Genomic DNA, 18,437 nt, shown 5'->3' on the forward strand with positions numbered 1-18,437 from the left:
ACAACTAGGGAAAGCCTGCACGCTGCAACGAAGACCCAAAGCAGACAAAAATAAATACATAAATTTATTTTAAAAAGTAAAAAATACATATGCTTTGCCAATAGTGAGGGAGAGTTTGAAATTATAGGCATGACAAGTGCTATTAGATGAAGCGGAGATTTGGAGGCAATGGTAGCGTGTGGGATTGAGAAAATAATTAGAAACATTATCTTGGACTGGAGAAGGAATATCTTTCTGAGGCTAGAATGAAGGAGGTGATGTTGGTTACTGAAATGCAGAAGTGTGAAGGTGTGTCAGAGGAAATAAAGTAGTTCCTGCCTCCTGACCTCTGTTTTCTCTGTTAATTAAGAGTTGCGGTGATCTGTGGAGAATACGGATGGTAGAGGGTGGATTGCGGCCTTAAGGAAATTGGTCAGCATTGAAAATAGCAGATATGCAGGATGAAAGGAATTATTGACCGAAAACAAGTAGATAGATTCTGAGCAGGGTTGTGGTCAAATAGCAAGTATGTTGGGAGTGAAGTCTAAAAGGGTCAAAGATCGAGCTGGAGAAGGGCTATCAGAGGTAGGGTGCTTTGGATGTAAACCATTTCTGGGGAATGAAAAGACATAGGCCTGTCATTGTTAAAGTTGTTGTCAGGATCAGCAGCATCACCTAAGAACTTGTTACAAATGCAAGTTTTGGGACCCTATCCTAGATGTTCTGAACCAGAAACTCTGGGGGTGGGGCATCTGGGTTTTAAGAAGCCCTCTAGTGGATTTTGATATGCACACCACTGATCTAGGCTGTGGCTTCTGGAATTAGTTGCTTAAATTGGATATAGGTGAAGTTCTTTGAATTTGATCGAGATAATGAATTATGGGAGAAAGGTGTTGGCTCAGTCAGGCTGCCCAGATTTTGAAATCACCGAACTTATGGAATGGCAAGTGAAACTGACATTTAAGGGTCAAGGTTTTCAGGGAATGTGTGAGAATGACTAGAAAGTTGATAGATGGAAGCAGATGGCTTCAATCTTAGAGGAGGAGAGCTTCTTACAGTAGGATGAACTGTAAGTGGAGCAAACAGCCCCCTCTATACTTCCCCAGTCAGAGGTGTTTTCACTCACTCATTGGTAATAGATGCTGGGAGTGGTGTGTTGCAAAAGCCTTTGCTCTCATTGAGGTATATGAAGTGTTAGAGAATAGTGAGGTCTCTTCTTCAGGGCCTTGAAAGGAAGAGAGTCCATCATAGGGGAGAGCCAGACCTAAGATATGGTGAAGAGATAGAAGGAGCATTCATTGAAGACACTGAGGAGAAAGGGAAGTTTAAAACATTTGTTTTATAATAGTGTCATTATTTTATAGTGGCTTTGACATTTTCAGATCATTTTGTTTCCTAGTGTTCTTTTATGTTTGCCCTTCTATTCTTGCTGCCCTTGGGCTTTGTGCAAGCTGTAAGCTCTTGCTGCTCTTTAGTTTGTGGAATTCAAAATTGTATTTTATTTGGGGAGCTAGTCCTTTTATACTGTGGGGAAAATTAGGATGACAGTATTTCAAAGATTGTTAAGCCACTATAGACCTCATGTTTAGTCCATCTCTGATAGACTGACGTAACATTTTATTTTAAATCACTTTTTTTAACATCTTTATTGGAGTATAATTGCTTTACAATGATGTGTTAGTTTCTGCTTTATAACAATGTGAATCAGCTAATCCCCATATCTCCTCCCTCTTTTGTCTCCCTCCCACCCTCCCTCTCCCACCCCCCCCTCTCCCACCCCTCTAGGTGGTCACAAAGCACCAAGCTGATCTCCCTGTGTTATGCACCTTCTTCCAACTAGCTATCTGTTTTACATTTGGTAGTATATATAAGTCCGTGCCGCTCTCTCACTTCGTCCCAGCTTACCCTTCTCCCTCCCTGTGTCCTCAAGTCCATTCTGTACATCTGCGTCTTTATTTCTGTCCTGCCCCTAGGTTCTTCAGAACCATTTTTTTTAAGATTCCATTTATATGTTAACATACGGTATTTGTTTTTCTCTTTCTGACTTATTTCACTCTGTATGACAGAGTCTAGGTCCATCCACCTCACTACAAATAACTCAATTCCATTGTATATATGTGCCACATCTTCTTTATCCATTCATCTGTCGATGGACGCTTAGGTTGCTTCCATGTCCTGTCTATTGTAAATGGAGCTGCAGTGAACACTGTGGTACATGACTCTTTTTGAATTATGGTTTTCTCAGTGTATATGCCTAGGAGTGGGATTGCTGGGTCACATGATAGTTCTATTTTTAGATTTCTAAGGAACCTCCAAGCTGTTCTCCATAGTGGCTGTATCAATTTACATTCCCACCAACAGTGCAAGAGGGTTCCCTTTTCTCCACACCCTCTCCAGCATTTACTTTTTGTAGATTTTTTGATGATGGCCATTCTGACGGGTGTGAGATGATTCCTCACTGTAGTTTTGATTTGCATTTCTCTAATGATTAGTGATGTTGAGCATCCTTTCATGTGTTTGCTGGCAATCTGTGTATCTTCTTTGGAGAAATGTCTGTTTAGGTCTTCTGCCCATTTTTGGATTGGGTTGTTTGTTTTTTTGATATTGAGCTGCATGAGCTGCTTGTAGTATTTTAAATCACTTTGCTTATACACATAGCAAAATTAGTTCATCACTTTTAAGTTGGTAATGATAATGAGGAATTATTTATTGGAAGCCACAGATTGAGGAGCTTTTAATTTAGTTTCATCTTTTCCAATGAACTTTTGTTGTAAAATTTCTGCTAATAGCATCCTTGAGCTTCCTTTAAGTAGTGAAATAAGCGAAGGGAGGCAATATGAGAACTCACTGTAGAACATATTGGATCATTATAATTCTCAAGTGGTCATTGGGGATAATGGAATCATGTGGCACGTCTTGTGTTGGGAGTACAGTGATTGGAGATGGAGCAGACAGGGCTCCATGGAGAAGCCCAAAGTTCTGTCCACATGACAACCTTCTCTAGATGCCATACCACATTAACTTGATATATGGAAGTTTTGTCCCCTACAAGAGTAACTAGAAGGCGTAAGTCTACAATTGCATTGTTAAGTAGTTAAGGGTTTATTGGCAGTCAGGGTCTAGAGGTGATCACCACAGCCTCTGTTATACATTGCTTAGGCATTTCACTATGTGTATGTTCAAGCATATGTTTATAACACCTTTTGATATCCTTTGATAAAATGTATAACTTGCATTTCTGTATTGGAATGCTTTTGAACATCTTTACACCTGGAGATAGATATATATACATACATATATATCTGATTTTAGTTGTGTAAACAAGACCCTTTTAATTTTCTCTGTGATCTCCTAACCAGGAAGTTTAGTTCATGGTTCATAAAGTGTAACATAAGCCATAACATTTAAGTGGTGAAGTATGCAATGACATTTAAATGTTTCGCATTATATTTTCTACCTCTGTCTCTGTTATAAGTTGGATCTCCATGTTACTGGCCAATGTGGACTCTCTTCAAGAGCCAAGCTCTTTATTACTTGAGGGCCTTTGCACCTATTCTTCCATCCTAGTATTTTTCTCCCTCAAATCTTTACATGGTGGATTTCTTCTCATCTTTTGAGTTACAGCTAAATGCCTCCTCCTCAGACATATTTCTCAGGCCATCCTTATCTTGTCCCTTCTTTATCATATGATCCTGTTTATCTCCTTCATAGAAATTATCACACTCTTGAACTATCTTATTTACCTACTTAGTTATGTGTATGTATTCTCCTACTAGAATATAAATTACAAAAAAATAACTAAAAGAATACAGTAAGTCCCCTACATATGAACGAGTTCCGTTCTGAGAGCACGTTCATTAAGTCCAATGTGTTTTTAAGTCCAACAAAGTTAGCCTAGGTACCCACCTAACACAATTGGCTATATATACTATACTGTAATAGGTTTATAATACTTTTCACACAAATAATACATAAAAAACAAACACACAAAAAAGAAAACAGTTTTAATCTTACAGTACAGTACCTTGAAAAGTACAGTAATACAGTACAACAGCTGGCATCCAGGGACACGTTAGCATCTTTGAAAGTTCGCAACTTGAAGGTTCATAGGTAGGGGACTTACTGTATACAAAAAAAGCTATAGTACTGAATGGAATAAATGGACATGGAGTAGTTGGCATTATCGCTTACTTCATGGTGATAAAATAGTAAATCAGAAAGTTTAAGGGGATTTGCTTAAGGTCTTACAGTCATTAAGGGAAAGAATTCAGACTTAAACCCGGAGATAGAGAGAAAAAGTTGTTTTTTAGCAGTTCCATTATCTAGTACTCATTCATTCTGGTTTTATGTATCCTGTCATTGCAACTATTGTGTCTAAATCATGTAGTTGTTATCTTTGGATTCTCCTTAAAGTTAAACCAGTTTAACACTCTCTACATCCTAAACTTACAGAATGCTACATGTTAAATCTATTCAACTTAAAAAATTAAAAATTAAAAATGTAATAATAATTGTAATAATAGCAATGATAGTAGTAATAATAGTAATAATAATAATGGCTGTCCATTCATTATCCTTGGTGATAATGTCAGCTACTTTATAGCACTGTTGTAAGATTAACTAAAACAAGGTATGCAGAAGATCCTAGACTAGGTAATTTTATGTTCTTTTTACATTTCAGTATTATTTACTTTTTATGTTCTTTCAGTCTTCAGATATTTATTAAGCACTTATCATTTGTATAACACTGGTAACACCTTTGGCAAGTTATTTAACCTCTCTATCTTAGTTTCCTCACCCATAAAATGGAAATAATAATAGTGCTACCTCATGTGAGGACTAAATGAGTTAAAATATGTAAAACACTTAAATACTGCCTGGCATGTAATAGGTTATAGCACTTAAAAGTGTTATTATTTTCTAGTCCTGTGAAGAAAACTATAAAACTTTACTGAGAGACATAAAATATTTGAATATGAGACATGACACATTCCTAGAAGGTTATACTCAGTAAAGTGGAAAATATCAAATATTTCTTAACTTATGTATAAATGAGATAAAATTTCAATCAGAATTCCAAAGAAATTTTTAAAAATTGAAACTGTTGAAAATAATTCTAAGGGCCTACCAGTTACTGAAACATTAAAAAACAAACAAACAAAAAACCACAATGTAGTAATCAAGACAGTATGGTGCTGGCAGATGAGAAAAGGAAAAAATAAGTGGAATTATTTGGAGTCAGAATTAGCAAACAAATGTAAGAATTCAGTATTGGATCAGAAGACATTTCAAATCCATGCAGAAAGAATGGGTAATATAATAAATGCTCTTGGGACACTTGGCTATTCACTTGAAAAGAAGCTGGATTACTGCTTTGTACTTTACACTCAAGAATATTCCAACCGTACTGAAGATTTAAATATAAAACATGAAACAGTGTCATCACATCCACCATTGATGTTACAGTAACTGTGCTGATACACACCCTGCTTCCCTTCTTTCTCCTCTAGCTGCACAGCAGACAATCAGCTGACCAAAGAACACATTACTGTATCTGAGGAAGTGTCTTCACCTATTTAACAAAGATGACACTAGCACCATCACAAAAAGGAATTTGGAACTTGAGTCACTGGGTCAGAATGCAACAGAAGCAGAGTAACAATAGGGGTGATAAAGTCTTCATATATTACCATCATGGCTAGACACTGATGACAAGTTTGAATAGCTAACATGTGTACAGCAAGCAGTGTATTGAGCAGTGTTTAAGTATTTTACATATATTAGTTCACTTAGTTCTCACATGAGGTAGTATGATTATTATCCTCATTTTATGGGCAAGGAAACCAAGGCCTGAGAGGTTAAATAACTTGCCAAAGGTCACACAGTTGGTAAGTGGCAAAGTAAGAAAACCATCCCAGGCAGTCTGGCTCCAGAGTCAATGCCCTTAACCACTTTGCTACATTGCTTATCTAGGAAACTAAAAGATATAGACAAGAAGAAAGAAGAAATCAGTAAAATTTGACAAGGATGGCAGAGGTTACGTCAGTAGAGCAAAACCCTGTCATGTAATTGCAAAGAGGAGAAAACCTAGCAGCATGAAGAAATGGATAAATTGATTGAAGAAATAGATATTGATGGAAATGGACTAGTATTTATGAAGGTGTTATACAGATGATGATTGTAAGGTGAAAACACCATTTCACTCTTTTCCCCCAAAGAGGTATCAGATTGTCTATTTTTAAAACAGATCATTTACTCATTCTGTCTCTTTATAGCAAACCCATCTCAAAAATACCTTCTGTACATACACAAGAAAAATCTACATGTATTAGTTGGTGGTCTTTTCCCCCAAAGGTCAAACTATACATCTCTACAATATAAGTACTTGTGATAAATGACCAGAAAACAGTTAGTAGACTCCTTAAAGTTTTCTTTGTGAATGATTCTGACACTGATTGGTTTTTATGCAGCTTGGGAACTGATCATAGTCAAATCTTGAAGGGGCTGACAGGCAGTATTAATTATTTTAGACAATGCAAAACCACTGGAGGGTGTTTAAGTAGGGTACTGCTGTGATTCAATTTGAGGTTTAGAGATATCTCTCTGGGTACCCTGAAGAATGGATTCCCAGGGGACAAGAGTAGATAGAAGACCTGTTAGGAGGCTGTTGTGGGAAACCCAGTGGGAAGTGATAACACTAATGGAGAGAACTGGACAAAGTTGAGATGTATTTTGGAAGCAGAGTTGACAGGACTTATTGATGAATTGGATGTGAAGAACAGGAAGGAACCAAGAATGACTCCTGCTGTTAGGACTTGAGTATTTGATTTATGATTGGTGCTTCCACTTATTAAGATGAGGAACATGGAGGAAGAATTTATTTGCAGCAGTTGGAGAACAAAGCAGGAGCAGAAACTTTCTAAATGATAATTCCCAGACTTAAGGTATAAAGGAGATTAAAATTGAGTTGTATGGGTAAATGTTACTACGTCTGTATAGTAACATTTAGGGAAGTATAAGGAGAAATAGATCTTTCTTTTTCACTCAGCACATTGTCTTCTGTGAGTTTATTGCTTTGGTTAATCTAAAAGTCTGTTTCTTTTCTTAGGTAACCCAGGTTTTTCTGCCTTTTATGTGCCATTTGCAAAGGCTTTGTATTCTTCAACAAAAAGACGCTTTCCAGTTTGGGTTATCAGTCATGCTGGGCATGCCTTGGCCCCCAAAGATAAGAAGATTCTTACAACCTCAGATGGTATGTGTTTGTTAACATCTGCTTTCCTTTACAGTGAGTGTGTGTTCATATTTCTAGAAAGCCTGCTAACGTTAAGAGTTATACCAGTGGAAACCTCCACTGTGGCATTGGGCCCACGATGCCACATTCTGGTAATTTTAGGATTTGGGGGGTCATTTTAATCATTCTGCAGGTCATTTTCTTTAAAAGTTTGGGCAGATCAAACAGTCTGTCTAGGATTTGCCAGCTGTATTTACCAACTAGTAACCAACTATATGTTTATCGATCATATACTATAGTTCCAGGGTTGTGTTAAGAGGAATGGTGAAGTAGTATGAGAGGACGTGGTCCTAAGCCATGGTTCCTACTCTAAAGAAGCTCTCATTCTCATGTTTAGAGAGTGATTAAGTGATAAACTCTGGCCTGCTGATCATGTGGATGCTTAAGGAGTAAACAAAGGAGAGAGTAAAAGAGTTTTAGCAGCTGAGTAGAATTTGGAATTGAGGGGTGGAGGTGGGTGCCTTCTGTATAATAGGCAGAAGGATTAGCATAGCAGGAAGAGAGATTCAGTAGGTACTTGAGTTCTAGGCAGGGCCAAATTGGGAAGAACCTTGAAAGCTGAAGGGAGAACTAGGACTTTACATGGTAAATTTCTGGAAGCCTTTAAATGGAGGAAGTAGTACCACAGAGTTGCAAATTACCTGCTTCTAATTCATGAGTATTCTAGCGTGTTCACTCTTCTAAAAAAAAAAGTGAGGTGAGAGGAAAAAAGAAAAACATAATTTCTGTGTGGGCATTCCCTAAGGGTTCCACTTTGTTAATCTGAAGTGGGAGAGAGGTGGCTATGGCTTCATTGCCTAGTTTGCCCCTGGTTCTGGTATGCCTCTCATATGGTATGAGCATCTTCTTGTACTTATTGAGCATCTAATGATAGGGAAAACCATGTGTAGGTAGGGAGGGAGAAAGAGGTAGGTGATATGGGAACTTCCTGGACTAATCTGTTCAAATTTTCTGCAACTCTAAAACCATTCTAAAAAAATTAAATCTGTTAATAAAAAAACAAATACTGGAGGTTTTTAATAATTTTAATATTTACATTATACTTTTTATCATTGTATTAGTTCAGACTCCCATAACAAAACCCATAAACTAGGTAACTTAAATAGCAGGAATTTATTTTCTCATAGTCTGCAGACTATAAGTCCAAGATTAGAGTCTCAGCATAATTGTGTTCTGATGAGAGCCCTCTCCCTGGCTTTCAGGTGGCTGCCTTCTCTTTTTGTCCTCACATGACAGAGGGAGAGAGAGAGAGAGGCAGAGAGAGAGGGAGAGGGAGGGAGCATGATAGAGTGAGAAGGAGTGCAAGCCAGCAAGCTCTCTGGTGTCTCTTCTTATAAGGGCACTAATCCCTTCATGAGGGCCCCACCCTCATGACCTCCTCTAACCCTAATTGCTTGCCAAAGTCCCCATCTACAAATACCATCACAGTGGGGGCAGGGGGGTTGTTCAACGTAAGAATTTTAGGGGACACAGATATTCAGTCCATATAATCATGAATGGGAATGTTATGTGTTAACATTTTAAATCTGATCACAGGTATAGGTCAGCATATACATATGACATTGTACCTGAGCAATAGTAGAACATACAAATTATCTCTTAAAACATTTTTGCTAAATATTTGTTCAAGTTTTATTAGCTTCCCTTTGGTCCATCCTCAGAAGTATTACCTTACAGCTGTTGGAAGCAGGCCCTTTGAAGCCTCGATCCTGTTGAGTAGCAAAGGAAAAGTTTCTGTTCTAAGTGGCAGCTCTTTCCACATTCATGAACATCTGCAGGCAAGCTAAATTATAATAATTTTTTTATTTGAAGAAGTGGGTGACAATTAAGAGGTGATTCCTATTTTTATCCATGTCCTATTTTTGGCTGTTAACTGATACATATGGTCAAGACACAATGTAATTATTGCAGAATTTAAGAAACGAAATCACCCTGTGCATACAGAGTAGATAGATACTCTTTGGTTCTGTAGTTAGCGTGGGATTTGGTTCTCTTTTCTTTTCCCTCCTGAAGCCATAGCTCAAACTATTCATGTGTCATCTCACTGTGAACATCACAACTCCCTGGCTCTTGATCTCTTCTCTTAATTCTCACATATCGTGGTATAGATCAGCTTCCTGAAATGTTAGTTCTGGTTCCAGAATCCTGTGTTAATTTTAGATTGACTTTAACATCAGATGCCAACTCTTGAGAATGGAATTTAAGCTTTCTTTTTTCCTAATTCCATTTACTCAATTTAATCTTTTTTGAGTACCTGCTGTGAACCTGCCTCTTTGCTGGCACTTACGGAAAAATACCTCTGTGCTTAAAGCAAATCTGTTGCACTTACATTGCTTATTATTAGGTTATCTCACCACCCAGACTTCCTGTGTCTTTCTTTTTAAGGCATCACATGTAAGATTACCTTTATCTTGGCTAATCTCCTCCTCTCTGTTAAAACAGTTTCCACTCTCAGTGATCAGGCCCTTGATAAGCAGGATCATCCAGACTTTGTTTCAGCTCTTTAGTAGCTCAGATTTCTTTTACTACCATTTTCACCTACTTTATCTTTTTTATTTCCCTAATTATCTTCTATTTAGAATTATAAATTTACAGATTAAGTGCAATCCCTATATAAATTCCTACAAAACTTACAGCTGCATTTTTTCACAGAAATAGAAAAAAAGTCCTAAAATTTGTATGGAGCCACAAAAGATATCAAATAGCCAAAATAATCTTGAGGAAGAAGATTGAAGTTAAGGTTCAAAGGTGACATTATCACACTTCCTGATTTCAAACTATATTACAAAGCTAGTAATCAAAGCTGTATGGTAGTGGCATAAAAACAGACCAATGGATCAGAATAGAAAGCCCAGAAATAAACCCACAAATATAGGGTCAGCTAATCTTTGACAAGGGCACCAAGAATACACAATGGGGAAAGGAGAGTATCTTCAATAAATGGTATTGGGAAAACTGGATATCCACATGCAAAAGAATGAGATTGAACCCTTATCTTACACCATACACAAAAATTAACTAAAAATGGATTAAATACTTAAATTTAAGACCTGAAACCATTAAACTCCTAGAAGAAAACATAGGAGAAAAACTCCTTGACATTGGTCTTGGCAATGATTTTTTTGGATATGACACCAAAAGCACAAGTAACAAAGGCAAAAATAAACAGTTAGGACTGTATCAAACTAAAAAGCATCTTTACAGCAAATGAAACAGGCAACCAAATGAAAAGGCAGCCAATTAAATGGGAGAAAATATTTACAAACCATATATCTGATAAGGAAAATTTCCAAAATATATACGGAACTAATACAACTCAATAGCAAAAACACTTAATAGCTTGATTTTTTAAACGGGCAGATTTTTCCAGAGAAGACATACAAATAGCCAACTGGTATATGAAAAATGCTCAACATCATCAGTCATCAAGGAAATGCAAATCAAGACCACGATGATATTATCACCTCATACCTGTTAGGATGGCTATTCTCAAAAAAGACAGAAGTTAACAAGTCTTGGAGAAAAGGTCACTTGAGCAGTTATCTAGGTTACCCAAAGCTTTCTGAAAGGGAAAGCCTTCATGGGTGGGGGTGGTCTAGTTCCTTATCTGGTTATTTTGCTAGTAGCTGGGTCATTACAGCTGGCAATATGTTGATTCAAAGCGGATGTGTCATCAGTCAAAAGCTTAATGTCAGGCACTTACACTCAGTGTGTGAGGTGATGGATGTGTTACTCAACCTGACTGTGGTAGTCATTTCACGGTGTATGTGTGTATTAAGTCATCAGCTTGTACACCTTTAAAAACAATCATGTTGTGCAACCTAAATATATACAGATTTTATTTGGCAGTCCTACTTCAGTAAAGCTGGAAAGAAAAAGGAAAATAATTTTTGAAGCTGGACCATGGGTACATGGGGGTCTCTTATACTATTCTCTGGACTTTTGTGTATGTTTCAAAATTTTCACTATTAAAAAAAGGTTTTAAAGAAAGAAAAAGAATTATAGGGTCTTAGAGCTAAAAGTATCTACCATATGATCCAGCAATTACACACCTGGGTATATAACCAAAGAAAGTGAAAACACTAATTAGAAAAGAGATATGCATCCCGATGTTCATAGCAGCTCTATTTACAATAGCCAAGATAATGGAAGCAACCTAAGTGTCCTTCAGCAGATGAATTGATAAAGAAGATGTGATGTGTGTGTGTATACACACACACACACACAGTATTTTACTCGTCCATAAAAAGAATGAAATGTTGCCATTTGCAGCAACATGAATGGACCTGGAGTGTATTATGCTTAGTGAAATAAGTCAGACAGAGAAAGACAAGTACTGTATGTTATCACTTATATGTGGAATCCAGAAAGTAAAATGAATGAATGTAACAAAACAGAGAAAGACAAGTACTGTATGTTATCACTTACATTTGGAATCCAGAAAGTAAAATGAATGAATATAACAAAACAGAAACAGACTCATAGAGAACAAACTAGTGCTTACCAGTGGGAAGAGGAATGGGGGAGGGGCAACACAGAGGCAGGGGATTAAGAGGTACAAACCACTGTATATAAAATAAATAAGATACAGGAATATACTGTACAGCATGAGGAATGTAGCCAATATTTTATAATACTTTTAAATGGACTATAATCTATATAAATGTTGAATCACTATGTTGTACACCTGAAACTAATATAATTTTGTAAATCAACTATATTTTAATTTAAAAAAATCAACCTAAAAAAAGTATTTACATTAAATCCCATCTTGAACCCTTATTTTTCAAGGAAGGAAAGTAAGGCCCAACAGGGCTAAATGACCTTGTGCTGGTGAGTGGTAGAACGCGGACAGGAAGCCAGCACTTCTGATCCTGAGGTCAGTGCTCTAGTCCTGCGGTAGGTCACCTCAGGTAGCTGGTGCAAAGTGCTAGTGATTAGCCCTTCCACGGTCACAGATTGTACCCTGGTCTGTCACCCTTTTCCTGCTATGATTTGTAAGGGGGACAGGATAAATGGAGTATAGATTAAACTATGCAACTCATGGCAAAATCTTGCCTAAATACCTCAAAGTGCCTCTTTTCATAGTGTCTTTTTCTATCTGTTTACTTGTATGTGTGTGTGTGTTGCTCTGTGAATGCAATTTACTTTCGAGCCTTTTACACTTCTCTTAAAGACTAGGGTATGCTTTGAAAGGCAAGCAACTATTGATTACCTAGCAGTGAGAGATTTTGTGAAGTGAAACCGAATATACAGATTTTATTGCCTTGATTAAAAACATCTATTTCAACAGCTATCACAGAAATGTGGCTGAATGTGAATCAAATGTATAGTATATACTTGCTTTACCTTGAAATAGTTTAAAAGATACATATTTATTGAGTTATTTCTTCATATATACCCAAAGAAATTGGGGGGTTTTAATACCACAGTTTTTCCTCTGTCAGGAAATTTGTACGTCTGCTTAGAATGTGCTTTGGCTATCTTATGTGGTATTGGAAAACAGAGGTGTTAAAAGAATTCTTAGAAAACAGGCTTGTTTAACATGCTAAATCTCGAAAAGCTACCAGTTTTGCTGGCCTGTTATCTTAACTCTGGCAAGAGAAGAGATAACCAAGGACAGCAGGAGCTGGGAAGTAGTGGAAATACCTCATGGTACTCATGAAGGGTAATACCTCTTCTTTCATGGTGTTCAAACTTAGTGATGATTAGCTAACATGTCTTATTCCTGTATTCTTAACATCAGTGAGAAGGGTCATCATAACAGAAGCTATATATTGAATTACCTAATGAAAGCAACATCCAACTCAGTTATCACAGTAAGCCCTTAAGTCATACTTGAAGACAAAACAAATGTTGAGCAGAACATGAGTGGCAACTCTGAAAGTTGAAAATAGACTCCAAGAGTAACCCTACATCAGGGGTTCTCAAACTCTGGCCGGCATCAGAATCACCTGGAGGGTTTATTGAAACACAAATTACTGGATGCTACCTCCTGAGTTGTTGATTCACTACAAGTGGGGTAGGACCTGAGAATTTGCATTTCTAACAAGTTCCTAAGTAATATTGATGCTGCTCGTCCTGGTACCACATTTTCAGAAGCCCTGCCTTAGGTCTTCACCAGTAAACACTGGTGGGGAAAGCCAGAAGAAAGTATATATTGTGTCTGAATTTCTGAGAAATGTCTTTAATGCTTGTTTTAAATTGACATATTATTTATAACTTTATTTTGAGTATGCTTATTGCTTAGGCTGCTTGTGTGCTGTTGAGTTATTGACTTAGTCATTAGAGCCTGGGTCCTTTGCTACTAATGAGAACAGTGCCATCTAGAGGCATTAGCCCAAAGGGCCACCACAGGGCCAAAGGAAGCTGTGGTTTCTAGAGGGGGGTGAAAGGGCAACTCATCCATCATCAAGGATTTATCGACAACCTACTAGATTATTATGTGTGGTGCTACAGAGGTATACAAAGAAGTGAAAACGCTGCCTTTTAGTGACTTTCCATCTGTGTTGTGAGTAGCCCAAAAGTTCTTTAAAGGGCACATGGGGCTCTGAGCTTCACTAGTCCCCCCCATTCAACCAGAACAGTTCTGCCTTCATCTGTTTTACAAATTGAAGGTTATGTTTATAAATGCATGCTACAGTAGACTGAAATGGATAGGCAGGACAGATATATTATTCATCATCCAAGATTATTGTTCTAAAGTACAGGTTTTCTGACATGCAAAATATGGTGTGAAAAATATGTAATCATTGAGAGAAAAGACATAAGCTATAACCACACATCAAATGTTGAAAGTATGTTTTGCTTCATATTAGCACATGTTAAAATTATGAACAGTTGGAAATAATATTCTAGTTGCACCACATTATCACAATCATAAATTGGGTATAATTGGGAGAACAGATGTTCACCAGTGTCAGAAGGAGGTGACTCAGGAAAAAAAAAGTGTGAAAAGAAAATTTGAGGAATTAGAAGTATAAACTCTTTCTGGCTTTGATTTACTATGGAGTCAGCTTACTTGATGGCAGATTCATTATCAACTATTTTGTCATTTGTTCCAAACGTGTAACAGAAAAGCTAGAAATCACAGTGGTTTAGTTTCAACTGGTAAAACATTACCTAAAAAAGTTACATAGTCTTTCAACTAATGATGGATTTGCGTCATGTTTATCCTGAGAATCATTAAACCACTCCCACTCTATTACCCAAAACTGAAAGAAAGAGGAACAACCAGTAGGGCTTTCTCTTGCCAGGACTCTGATTGGCAGAAGAACATGGAGGCTACAGGGAATGACTAGATTCTCCCGAGGCTGAGGGATAGCCAGTCAGGTCTCAGGGCTCTCGGTCACTGGAAATAAACAAGTAAGTCTCTCAGTAGGTGGGAAGAAGCAGAAAACCAAAGGGTAGAGCAAGAAGAAGAGTTAAGAATCGAGCAAACTGTTAGATTCTCAGGGAAGACAGAAGTAAGAAGCAGACAAGAGGAGGGAGAAAAGCATTGCAGCTAATGTCCTGTAACACAGACCGGACCGTTGTCCCTCCCTTTGAGATCCTTGGGCATCTTCTCACTGCTCACACAGTGGAGTCCAGACTCCTTAGTGATGTTCAGGGTCCTCCTTGATCTAGTCTCAACCTTCCTTTCTAACCTTCTTTGTTCCATCTCTCTTTTGACCACGAACAGGCACAGTACTCATTGCAGTGTCCAAAATTACACCTCACACTTTTATGCCTTTATGTTCTAGTATCATGAATTTAGAGTAAATTTCATTTCTCTTTTTTAGTTATGTATATGTAATGCTAAACAATACATGATATTGTTTTGTGTGTTTTTTAAAGCTTGACCTAAAGAGTAGGTTTAAAAACCTACTCATTCATCTTGCTCAAAGCATTCTTTAAAATATGAAGTGCTATTTTTAGCCTTTTAATCTCCACGTGTAAGTTGTTTAATTAAAGTTATTATTAAGGTATAGCTTTGGAGTAATGATGGGAGCAGGATGGAAGACTTCACTAGTTGAGAAAATTCTGGTGTAAGATTTAGAGAGTTTCTGTCTGCAGACTCAGTCCTAGCAGAAGGCTCATGTAGCACTAATCTTTGGTGTTGTTAGCTCTGTGGTCATTGGTGACTTGTAAATACTGTTTGTGTGACAATATATGGTAAAACTTATGCATTTATATTCAATGTGTATCTAGATAAACATATATGTGGATGTGTTGTTAAAATGTGTTGTTAAATTTAGACCATTGTGATAGTATGTTAAAATTACACAGTTATAGTAATGTGCATGTGGTAAATAGTATTTTCCAGGTATCTCTCTTGGTTTATTTGGAGAAAGGCATAGTACTTTTTATGAATTCAAAGGGGCATTACCTTTCTATTTTGATCCAATAAAACCCTCTTACTTTCTCAAGGAAATGCTTGAGCTATACTTACTTCAGCGTTTTGTAATAATGTTTTTATCTACTTCTGTTTCCTCTTATTAGACTGTGAGCTCCTTGAAGACAAGGGAGTATATTGTATTTATATTTGTGTTTTCAATATTATCTTGGGCCAATCACTGTTTTCTGTCAGAGTAGTCAATTTAGTTCATGAGAGATGGAAGAAAATAATAGTTATCGGATTTACCTGTGTCCTGAAGCTATAAGGGATGCATGATATTTTGATCCAGAATTGACAGAATTTTAATAACTGGATCAATCAGTTTGAACAACTAGATGAAAAGTAAATGTGAAGTACTGATATTACTTAATTCCCCAAAGAACTACTTAGGAACAGATTATACATACGTTTTGAAATAAACTCCAGAATTAGTAAATGATCTATGAAGTGAATTCCATTGAGATGGGTCTAAGAAACAGGCTCGGGTTCTAAAAGGCAATTGTCAGTACTATATTCAGGACCATATATTGATAAAGAATTGGTGAATTGGATTGCCATCTGTCAATTCAGGCAGTTTTCAGTTTAGAAACAGTTTACTTTCCAAATATACTTAGTTGATCGTAACTTGGAGTACATTTTCCCTATAAAAAGAACGGTATAACTCATTTCCATATTATCATTCTGATTTTGATACAATTGAATGTGACTTTTTTACAATATTTTTATGGAGAGTAAGTAAATGATTCCTAGAATTTTTTCAGAGTATATTAAAATCATAATAGAGAAAGTATAGAGTATACAGTCCAGTATATAGATATTCTTTTAGCTTTTAGTTTTTGCTAGTAAAATAATATCCAGAGAGCACATTGAAATTTTCTATCGATTATTTATTTATAGAAAGTACTTTCCCCATTAATCTCATTACTTCAGAAGACACTAAGTAGTGTGTTTATCTTGGAAATCTACTGAAAAATTCCCAGAGGTAAAGCCAGACTTATCTCTGAAATATTCACTTCGATAATGATTTGAATTATAATGGTCATTAAAGTTCATCTGAAGTATGTTTTAGGGCCTTATTTCTAGAATCAATGAAGTTTTAAAATGTTTATTGTATTTAGCTCATTTTCTTTCTCTTTGCTCTAACCATATAAATGTGTATTTGAGGGAGGACTTAAATGACAGGAATTGAAATGATAGCAATCATAAGTTTCATTTCTCAAATAGTTTATGCCAGACACTTCCTATGTGCTTTAAAGTGTTATGCAAGCAGCATTCCTCGGAGGCTAGAATTACTATCTCTGTTTTATATATGAGGAGACTGAAGCCAGAGGTTAAAGTATTTGCACGGAGTCACATAGTAAGGTGCTTAGCTGGGAGTTAGAACCAGATTTATCTTGTCTCCAACGCCCTTGATCTTTGTACTACACCATACTGTCCCAGTGAAAGGAAGACTTCAACATTTTCAAAAGCTGTATATTTTGAAAAATAAAGAACTTGGGTTGCAAATATTATAGGTAATTGTTTTGGGGTATCAGAACAATACGATCACTCCTGGGTAGAGTGATCAGAGAAGATATATGAGAGTAGTGGAATATAAACAACTCTAACTTAAATAGAATATTAATTAAATAAAAACTTGGATTTGGAGCCATCAGAGGCCCTACGAAAATCAAATTTCCAGATTCTGTCTCTTCCCAATTCTGTTTTATGGGGAACTTCCTTGCTAAATAGAGAATGAATTCTAGGCTGACCTGGGAAGAAGGGTTAAAGCAGAACATGTCTCACCTGGGAAATCTCCTATTTCAGTAGTACCACTGAAATGGGGAACTAAGCCTCATTAATTCAATAAAAAGCACTTCAGTAACTGTATGCCAGGCATTGGAGAAAGAGATAAACAAGACAGGAAGTACAGAAGTAAACTAGGAGTAGTGTGGTGAGACAAACATGGGATGTGGTGGAAACTGAAAGGAAGGCAACTTTACTCCTCATCTACTGAGTCATAAAAAGACTTCTCAGAGGAGGTAACACTTGTTGAGAGTTTGAAGGATAAAGAGGAGTTAGCCAGATTAACAAGGGGGAGCTGAGCACTGAAGGAAGAAAACCCAGCGTGTGCAGATAAAACTGAAGAGCAGTTCTTCCTAATGAGTTTTGGGTACCTTTATTATAGTTTGCATCAGTACCTTGAAGTACCTTGAAGGCAATTGACTACCTTGTAATATCTTGAAATATTACACCCTGTCATTGGGGTTGTATATATGTTCATAGGGAAAGCTTATTGAAGTTTTCTCTGCTCATAGAATATTAGAGCTGACAGCATCCTCAGATTGTCTAGTCATTTCATATTTTCATTCAATAATAATATTTACTGGGTGCTAGTCACAGAGGACACAAAAATGAAAGATGGACCTTGCCTTCAAGGAGCGCACAGTCTAAGGGAGGAAACAGACAGTTATACAAGTGTGATAAAGTGCTATAATAAGAAGTGAATACTAGTTAAACACAAAGGAAGGCTCATTCATTTTTCTTGAAGATTAGCTAGGTAAAGTTTTGAGTAGATCTTGAAGAATCTTAAAGACGTTCATTTGTGAAAGGAAGAAGGGATATTTCAGGTCAGGACTGTGCTGGTTAAAAGGAACAGTTTAAAACATTTCTACTTATGCCTTTCAGTCTTGACTTCTTTAAACAAAGATTATCTAAAATAATGAAGCAGTGTCATGGATTTTCTTGGTTATATATTAATCATGTAACTTAGCCTAACCAGTGGTTCTCAGTGTGTGGTCCTGGGACCAG

The 18,437-nt window shown here is 36.8% G+C and overlaps 1 protein-coding gene across 2 annotated transcripts in view; it reads left to right on the plus strand.

Moving 5' to 3' along the window:
- LDAH (lipid droplet associated hydrolase) overlaps positions 1-18,437 on the plus strand; it is a 105,475-nt gene that overhangs the window by 14,298 nt on the left and 72,740 nt on the right. For both annotated transcript variants that reach the window (XM_059078786.2, XM_067008046.1), the window contains exon 3: positions 7,088-7,231. In XM_059078786.2, the coding sequence (XP_058934769.1) occupies positions 7,088-7,231 (144 nt within the window). The remainder of the gene's footprint in view (positions 1-7,087; positions 7,232-18,437) is intronic.

This window comes from Kogia breviceps, chromosome 11 (genome assembly GCF_026419965.1).
Source record: "Kogia breviceps isolate mKogBre1 chromosome 11, mKogBre1 haplotype 1, whole genome shotgun sequence".
NCBI classification, from domain to species: Eukaryota; Metazoa; Chordata; class Mammalia; order Artiodactyla; family Physeteridae; genus Kogia; species Kogia breviceps.